The sequence below is a fragment of the Oncorhynchus kisutch genome, unplaced genomic scaffold (genome assembly GCF_002021735.2).
Source record: "Oncorhynchus kisutch isolate 150728-3 unplaced genomic scaffold, Okis_V2 scaffold3219, whole genome shotgun sequence".
NCBI lineage: Eukaryota > Metazoa > Chordata > Actinopteri > Salmoniformes > Salmonidae > Oncorhynchus > Oncorhynchus kisutch.
Window position 1 is genome coordinate 71,584 of NW_022265164.1, and position 9,975 is coordinate 81,558.

Below are 9,975 nucleotides of genomic sequence, written 5' to 3' on the forward strand. Positions count from 1 at the left end.
TCACTAGGAGACAGAAAGCGTCTCCTTCCTGAGAAGTATGACGGCTGTGTGGTCTCATGGTGTTTATACTTGCGTACTATTGTTTGTACAGATAAACGTGGTACCTTCAGGTGTTTGGAAATTGCTCCCAAGGATGAACCAGACTTGTGGAGGTCTACAATGTTTTTCCTGAGATCTTGGCTGATTTCTTTTGATTTTCCCATGATATCAAGCAAAGAAGCACTGAGTTTGAAGGTAGGCCTGTAAATACAGAAGCTTCTAAAGCCATGACATCATTTTCTGGAATGTATCAAGCTGTTTAAAGGCACAATCAACTTAGTGTATGTAAACTTCTGACCCACTGGAATTGTGAAACAGTGAATTACAAATGAAATAATCTGTCTGTAACTTGTGTCATGCACAAAGTAGATGTCCTAACAGACTTGCCAAAACTATAGTTTGTTAACAAGAAATGTGTGGAGTGGATGAAAAACTAGTTTTAATGACCTCAACCTAAGTGTCTGTAAACTTCGGACTTCAACTGTATGTTTATTTATTCTCCCTTTTGTACTTTAACTATTTGCACATTGTTTCAACACTGTATATATAAACATAATATGACATTTGTAATGTCTTTATTCTTTTGGAACTTCTGTGATTGTAATATTTACTGTTAATATCTTATTGTTTATTTCACTTCACTTTTGCTAATGATCTATTTCAGCTGCTTTGGTAATGTTAACATGAATTAAAATTAAATTGAGAGAGAGACACAGTAGAGAGAGAGAGAGACACAGTAGAGAGAGAGAGAGACACAGTAGAGAGAGAGAGACACAGTAGAGAGAGAGAGACACAGTAGAGAGAGAGAGACACAGTAGAGAGAGAGACACAGTAGAGAGAGAGACACAGTAGAGAGAGAGAGACACAGTAGAGAGAGAGAGACACAGTAGAGAGAGAGAGACACAGTAGAGAGAGAGAGACACAGTAGAGAGAGAGAGACACAGTAGAGAGAGAGAGACACAGTAGAGAGAGAGAGACACAGTAGAGAGAGAGAGACACAGTAGAGAGAGAGAGAGACACAGTAGAGAGAGAGAGACACAGTAGAGAGAGAGAGAGACACAGTAGAGAGAGAGAGAGACACAGTAGAGAGAGAGAGAGACACAGTAGAGAGAGAGAGACACAGTAGAGAGAGAGAGACACAGTAGAGAGAGAGAGACACAGTAGAGAGAGAGACACAGTAGAGAGAGAGAGAGACACAGTAGAGAGAGAGAGACACAGTAGAGAGAGAGAGACACAGTAGAGAGAGAGAGAGAGAGACACAGTAGAGAGAGAGAGACACAGTAGAGAGAGAGAGAGACACAGTAGAGAGAGAGAGACAAATTTGACCCCAATTCCCTACCGTGGAATATGTGTCAACAGTAACCTTGGGAAAATCCTCTGCATTATCATTAACAGCAGACTCGTACATTTTCTCAATGAAAACAATGTACTGAGCAAATGTCAAATTGGCTTTTTACCAAATTACCGTACAACAGACCATGTATTCACCCTGCACACCCTAATTGACAACCAAACAAACCAAAACAAAGGCAAAGTCTTCTCATGCTTTGTTGATTTCAAAAAAAGCCTTCGACTCAATTTGGCATGAGGGTCTGCTATACAAACTGATGGAAAGTGGTGTTGGGGGTAAAACATACAACATTATAAGAACTATTTGCACAACACAACAACACTGACATAATATGACATTATTATTATTATTATTATTATTATTATTATTATTGTTGACTTTTTATTGTTTTATAGTGAATGTCCAACAGAATTAATACATATTCATTGTTCCTTTCATTCAGATAAAAATGTTGCATTAATCAAATGTGTTTTACAATCAGCACCTGTATTTTCTCTAACACAGTGGACTGATGGGAACATTCAAGAGGTCGTGAATGTTCTTCGTGTTAACAACATCATCACATCTTTAGCTTGGAGACTAGAACACAAATTAACTCAATCGAAACCAAAAACAACTACGTTTCTCGAGGTTTCAAGGTCAGAATCAAGAAATACACACAATATTCATCCAATTTACATTTTAAAATATCTAAATCATGTCATTAATAACATCTAAGGGTTCTAACATGTATCCAATCTATCAAAGTGTAGAATCAAAACAACAAAAAAACATTTTAAAATTATAATCTGATTTTAGACATAATCCTGTCTCAGACACTAAAACAGGTCTATTCTAGAGAACGATTTAATATCAACAATATGATTTAATGTGGCATAAAACAACAGTCAAACATCAGTCAGAACACTGTGACTCATCAGAACACAGTGACTCATCAGAACACGGTGACTCATCAGAACACAGTGACTCATCAGAACACTGTGACTCATCAGAACACAGTGACTCATCAGAACACAGTGACTCATCAGAACACTGTGACTCATCAGAACACAGCCTGGGAATGGGAACATGGGTAAGGCTTCACTCAAGAGTGCATTGTCTTCTTATGTTTGTTCAGGCTCCCTAAATGGGAAAAATCCTTTCCACACAGGGCGCAATGATAAGGTTTCTCCCCGGTGTGTGTCCTCTCATGTGATTTTAGTTCCTGTGATCGTGAAAATCTCTTTCCACAATGGGGACAGGGGTAAGGCTTTTCTCCTGTGTGTGTCCTCTCATGTGATTTTAGGTCCTGTGATCGTGAAAATGTCTTTCCGCAATGGGCACAGTGGTAAGGCTTTTCTCCGGTGTGGATTCTATTATGTTTGTTCAGGCTCCCTAACAGCGAAAAACTCTTTTTACACTGGGAGCAGTGGTATGGTTTCTCCCCTGTGTGTGTCCTCTCGTGTGATTTTAGTTCCTGTGGTCTTGAAAATCTCTTTTCACATAGGGCACAGGGGTAAGGCGTTTCTCCTGTGTGTATTCTCTTATGAGTGTTCAGGCTCGCTAACTGCGTAAAACTTTTTTCACACTGGGAGCAGTGGTATGGTTTCTCCCCTGTGTGTGTCCTCTCATGTGATTTTAGCTGCTGTGCTCGTGTAAATCTCTTTCCACAATGGGAACATTGGAAAGGCTTTTCTCCTGTGTGTTTCCTTTCATGCTCTTTTAGGTTACCTAACAACCTAAAACTCTGTCCACAATGGGAACAGCGGTAAGGTTTTTCTCCTGTGTGCATTCTATTATGTTTGTTCAGGCTCCATAAATGAGTAAAACACTTTCCACACTGGGAACAGAGATACGTTTTCTCCCTTGTGTGTGTCCTCTGATGCATTTTTAGGTTCTGTGATCGGGAAAATCTCTTTCCACACTGGGAACATTGGAAAGGCTTTTCTTCTGTGTGTTTCCTTTCATGCTCTTTTTGGTAAGCTAACTGGGCAAAACCTTTTCCACACACGGAGCAATGGTAGGGTTTCTCCCCTGTGTGCGTCCTCTCGTGCTCCTTCAGCTTATCCAACAACCTAAAATTCTTTCCACAGTGGGAGCAGTGGTAAGGCTTTTCTCCTGTGTGTATTCTACTATGTTTTTTTAGGTTCTGTGATCGTGAAAATCTCTTTCCACACTGGGAGCAGTGGAAAGGCTTGTGTCCTGTGTGTACCCTCTCATGCTTTTTTAGGTTCAATGACAACTTAAAACTCTTATTACACTTGGAGCAGTCGAGTCGTCTCACTGGTTTGGGAGTCTCCGGGTCTGGTTCCTCTGAAGGACTCTTACTGCTGTCAGAGTGACAGACTGCTCTCTCTCCTGCCAAAGACAGAGTATTTGGTTAAAACAGAGAGACCTGGATGAAACCTCCACATGATAAAACTGTCTTCCTATAAGGTTTAATCTAGACTAGATCCTTCATTATAAAACAGTACACTTGGAACATGAATGCCGATTGGTTAATAGCCACTAGTTATTCACAATACTACCCGGGTAATGGCTGTTAACCCATTATGTACCATTCTAGTAACAACCCAACAATTAACCACTAGCTGTCATTATAGCAAGTAAATGTTGGAAACAAACATTCTAGCCCCATCTTAACCCCTTATGTACCATTCTAACCCCATCTTAACCCCTTATGTACCATTCTAACCCCACCTTAACCCCTTATGTACCATTCTAGTAACAAACCAACAATTAGCCACTATCTTTTCATTATAGCAGGTAAAGGGAGATTACATATGAATAAATACATATTTTCATACATTTCTATTGAATAATAAACCAGAATAGGTTCTATACATATTGTCTGTACCTATACAAAATTCAGAGGTCAGAGGTCAGATAGCAAGGTTTAGAACAAGTCCCTTCTGTTACAAACCAAACGCTGGACTAGAAACATGGGGTAATAATGTTGAGTTTATTTTTTCCAGTGGAGATTAGTTTATAAATTGCCTGGCTGGGCTGTGGGACAGTGGAGATTAGTTTATAAATTGCCTGGCTGGGCAGTGGGACAGTGGAGATTAGTTTATAAATTGCCTGGCTGGGCTGTGGGACAGTGGAGATTAGTTTATAAATTGCCTGGCTGGGCTGTGGGACAGTGGAGATTAGTTGATGAATTTCCTGGCTGGGCTGTGGGGCTGTGGGACAGTGGAGATCAGTTGATGAGCATAGCTCAGCACAGTAGATGAGAGTATAGCTCAGCACAGTAGAGGAGAGTATAGCTCAGCACAGTAGAGGAGAGTATAGCTCAGTACAGTACAGTAGATTATAGCTCAGTACAGTACAGTAGAGTACAGTACAGTATAGCAGAGTATAGTGCAGTACAGTACAGTAGAGTATAGCTCAGTACAGTAGAGTATAGCTAAGTACAGTAGAGTATAGCTCAGCACAGTACATTATAGCTCAGCACAGTGGAGTATAGCTCAGTACAGTAGAGTATAGCTCAGTACAATACAGCCGAGTATAGCTCAGTACAATACAGCCGAGTATAGCTCAGCACAGTAGAGTATAGCTCAGTACAGTAGAGTATAGCTCAGTACAGTAGAGTATAGCTCAGTACAGTAGAGTATAGCTCAGTACAGTAAATGGATGGACAGACCAGTGAGCTGCCAGTCACTATAGACAGACCAGTGAGCTGCTAGTCACCATGGACAGACCAGTGAGCTGATAGTCACTATGGACTATCAGCTCAGTCACCATGGACAGACCAGTGAGCTGCCAGTCACCATGGACAGACCAGTGAGCTGATAGTCACTATGGACAGACCAGTGAGCTGCCAGTCACCATGGACAGACCAGTGAGCTGACAGTCACCATGGACAGACCAGTGAGCTGACAGTCACCATGGACAGACCAGTGAGCTGCCAGTCACTATGGACAAACCAGTCACTATGGACAGACCAGTCACCATGGACAGACCAGTGAGCTGACAGTCACTACGGACAGACAAGTCACTATGGACAGACCAGTCACCATGGACAGACCAGTGAGCTGCCAGTCACTATGGACAGACCAGTGAGCTGACAGTCACTACGGACAGACAAGTCACTATGGACAGACCAGTCACTATGGACAGACCAGTCACTATGGACAGACCAGTGAGCTGATAGTCACTATGGACAGACCAGTGAGCTGACAGTCACTACGGACAGACAAGTCACTATGGACAGACCAGTGAGCTGACAGTCACTACGGACAGACCAGTCACTATGGACATACCAGTGAGCTTCCAGTCACTATGGACAGACCAGTCACTATGGACATACCAGTGAGCTGCCAGTCACTATGGACAGACCAGTCACTATGGACAGACCAGTCACTATGGACAGACCAGTGAGCTGCCAGTCACCACGGACAGACCAGTGAGCTGCCAGTCACTACGGACAGACCAGTGAGCTGCCAGTCACTACGGACAGACCAGTGAGCTGCCAGTCACTACGGACAGACCAGTGAGCTGCCAGTCACTATGGACAGACCAGTGAGCTGCCAGTCACTACGGACAGACCAGTGAGCTGCCAGTCACTATGGACAGACCAGTCACCACGGACAGACCAGTGAGCTGCCAGTCACTACGGACAGACCAGTGAGCTGCCAGTCACTACGGACAGACCAGTGAGCTGCCAGTCACTATGGACAGACCAGTCACCACGGACAGACCAGTGAGCTGCCAGTCACTATGGACAGACCAGTGAGCTGCCAGTCACTACGGACAGACCAGTGAGCTGCCAGTCACCATGGACAGACCAGTGAGCTGCCAGTCACTACGGACAGACCAGTGAGCTGCCAGTCACTACGGAGAGACCAGTGAGCTGCCAGTCACTATGGACAGACCAGTGAGCTGCCAGTCACTACGGACAGACCAGTGAGCTGCCAGTCACCATCTGAATTAGGCCCACAGAATTAAACCTAGGAGGAGCAGCTTTGAATGTCTGGTGGCTTAACGTTGGGCCCAAGCTAGCTAGCTAACCAGCTTGTTTGTGCAGAGCAGCAACATAATTTAAAAAACGCCTCCCACCTTTTTGTAGTTAACAAATCCAATGTGAAACGTTTAACTGTAGTGTCCTTATCGATCATTAAAAAAGTGCATCCATTCTTGTCTAATTAAACACCTCTCTCCCTGATTTAAGAATCACGCTTGTAAAGTTGTCAGTAGGCTACAGGGTGGTTCCCAAACTGTGGGGCACGACCCCCCCCCAGGGGCACGAGGGGTCAGTTGGGGACTAAAAGTGGTCCTTGTCAATAGAGCTGTATGGTTTGTTGAACTTTGAAATCAATGGTTTCTGTCAGGCAAACATTTTAAGTGAGTCTCAGCACAATTAAATCTAATAATGTATATTTATCTTCCAGAGATGATAGTCTATAATGTTCCATAGGGTTCTATAGCGTTCCATAGTGTTCTATAGTGTTCCATAGTGTTCTATAGTGTTCTATAGTGTTCTATATTTGCACATTCTTCCATTGCAAAACTACCATTCCAGTATTTTACTTGCTATATTGTATTTACTTTGCCAGCATGGCCTTTTTTGCCTTTACCTCCCTTCTCACCACATTTGCTCACATTGTATATAGACTTGTTAATACTGTATTATTGACTGTATGTTTGTTTTACTCCATGTGTAACTCTGTGTCATTGTATCTGTCGAACTGCTTTGCTTTATCTTGGCCAGGTCGCAATTGTAAATGAGAACTTGTTCTCAACTTGCCTACCTGGTTAAATAAAGGTAAAATAAATAAATATAGGGTTCCATAGCATTCCATAGTGTTCCATAGTGTTCTATAGTGTTCTATAGTGTTCTATAGTGTTCCATAGCATTCCATAGCGTTCCATGATAGTATAAAGCACTAAATGAACCTCAGTTAGTGCTAAACACGGTTGCTAGAATCTGGACTAGAACATTTGATCATATTACTCCAGTGCTAGCCTCTCTACACTGGCTTCCTGTTAAGGCAAGGGCTGATTTCAAGGTTTTACTGCTAACCTACAAAGCATTACATGGGCTTGCTCCTACCTATCTTTCCGATTTGGTCCAGCTGTACATACCTACACGTACGCTACGGTCACAAGATGCAGGCCCCCTTACTGTCCCTAGAATGTCTACGCAAACAGCTGGAGGCAGGGCTTTCTCCTACAGAGCTCCATTTTTATGGAACGGTCTGCCTACCCATGTCAGAGACGCAAACTCGGTCTCAACCTTTAAGTCTTTACTGAAGACTCATCTCTTCAGTGGGTCATATGATTGAGTATAGTCTGGCCCAGGAGTGTGAACGGAAAGGCTCTGGAGCAACGAACCGACCTTGCTGTCTCTGCCTGGCCGGTTCCCCTCTCTCTCCACTGGGATTCTCTGCCTCTAACCCTATTACAGGGGCTGAGTCACTGGCTAAGTGGTGCTCTTCCATGCCGTTCCTAGGAGGGGTGTCACTTGAGTGGGTTGAGGCACTGACGTGGTCTTCCTGTCCGGGTTGGCTACAGGGTGGTTCTTTTTTTTAAACCTTTATTTAACTAGGCAAGTCAGTTAAGAACAAATTCTTATTTTCAATGACGGCCTAGGAACAGTGGGTTAACTGCCTGATCAGGGGCAGAACAACAGATTTGTACCTTGTCAGTTCGGGGATTTGAACTCGCAACCTTCCGGTTACTTGTCCAACGCTCTAACCACTAGGCTACCCTGCCCCCCCTTGGGTTGTGCCGTGGCGGAAATCTTTTTGGGCTATACTTGGCCTTGTCTCAGGATGGTAAATTGGTGGTTGAAGATATCCCTCTAGTGGTGTGGGGGCTGTGCTTTGGCAAAGTGGGTGGGGTTATATCCTGCCTGTATGGCCCTGTCTGGGGGTATTGTCAGACGGGCCACAGTGTCTCCCGACCCCTCCTGTCTCAGCCTCCAGTATTTATGCTGCAGTAGTTTATGTGTCGGGGGGCTGGGGTCAGTCTGTTATATCTGGAGTATTTCTCCTGTCTTATCCGGTGTCCTGTGTGAATTTAAGTATGCTCTCTCTAATTCTCTCTCTCTTTCTTTCCCTCTTTCCGAGGACCAGAGCCCTAGGACCATGCCTCAGGACTACATGGCCTAATGACTCCTTGCTGTCCCCAGTCCACCTGGCAGTGCTGCTGCTCCAGATCGAACTGTTCTGCCTGCGGCTATGGAACCCTGACCTGTTCACCGGACGTGCTACAGGTCCCAGAACTGCTGTTTTCAACTCTCTAGTGACAGCAGTAGCGGTAGAGATACTCTGAATGATAGGCTATGAAAAGCCAACTGACATTTACTCCTGAGGTGCTGACCTGTTGCACCCTCTACAACCACTGTGATTATTATTATTTGACCCTGCTGGTCATTTATGAACATTTGAACATCTTGGCCATGTTCTGTTATAATCTCCACCCGGCACAGCCAGAAGAGGACTGGCCACCCCCCCATAGCCTGGTACCTCTCTACCCAGTACAGCCAGAAGAGGACTGGCCACCCCTCATAGCCTGGTTCCTCTCTAGGTTTCTTCCTATGTTCTGGCCTTTCTAGGGAGATTTTCCTCGCCACCATGCTTCTACACCTGCATTGCTTGCTGTTTGGGGTTTTAGGCTGGGTTTCTGTACAGCACTTTGAGATATCAGCTGATGTAAGAAGGGTATTATAAATACATTTGATTTGATTGATTAACGTTTTATTGGCCGCCCCGTCTATTTGTAGCTTTCACAAAGATATTACTCACTGTTGTTAATCAGATCTCCTGTCTCCTCTTCTTCTTCCAATGTGACAGTAATCTCCCCCAATTCCTTCATTCCAAAAACGTCTTCCTCTTCTTTCACTGTGGCAGTCATCTCCCCCTCCTCCCCCTCTTTCTCTTCCTCCTCTTTTACTGTAACATCCTCCTCCTCTTTCACTCTGAACGCGTCTTCATCTTCTTTCACTGTAACAGCCTCAACCTCTGTTTCTTGTTTTACGGTGACATCCTCTTCTTCCTTCTCCTCTTTCACGACAATGTTCAGCCCCAGAGTGTCTTTCTCCGTCCAGCAGACCTCCTCTTTAGAAGTGGGGGAGTCGTTTCGTGAGCTCATGGTTGGGATGTTAGCTAGTCAGCTAGCTAGTTAGTTAGTTAGTGACAAGACTAGCACTACTGCTAATTTACCCAGCTAGCTAGCTGACTAAAAACAACGTAGATATTTAATGAAATGGTGTAACTAGCTAGTAGATACGACAAGTGTGTTTAAAACACAGTCGCTAATATACAACGAAAGCTTTTAAAGATCTGCTATGTTGGCTAGAAAGCTACCGAGGTGAATAACTCGCTGGCGTTGTTTGAAGAAGCGTCCCGTCCATTAGATTATACGTCACACCGGCAGCATTGCCCTGAAACAGGCACGTCGCCACCTGCTGGCTGGGAGGGTAACAGTCAAGGGATTTTATATTAATTTTATTTTGAGACACTTAATTAGATTTGGATACAAAAGTTTGGATACACCGACTCATTCCAGGGTTTTCTTTATTTATTTAATAGTGAAGACATCAAAATTATGAAATAACACATATGGGATCATGTAGTAACCAAAACAAGTGTTAAACCAAGTGT

General features: G+C 43.8%; 1 protein-coding gene across 1 annotated transcript; it reads right to left on the reverse strand.

Annotated features, from left to right (window-relative positions):
* Nucleotides 1-1,752: 1,752 nt before the first annotated feature.
* Nucleotides 1,753-9,730, reverse strand: LOC109881640 (zinc finger protein 883-like). Its single transcript, XM_031820302.1, has 2 exons — nucleotides 9,118-9,730; nucleotides 1,753-3,727 (listed from the first exon to the last, which is right to left on the reverse strand). The coding sequence occupies exons 1-2, from the start codon at nucleotides 9,461-9,463 to the stop codon at nucleotides 2,475-2,477; spliced, it is 1,599 nt and encodes a 532-aa protein (XP_031676162.1). The 5' UTR covers nucleotides 9,464-9,730; the 3' UTR covers nucleotides 1,753-2,474.
* Between the last annotated feature and the right edge of the window lie 245 nt (nucleotides 9,731-9,975).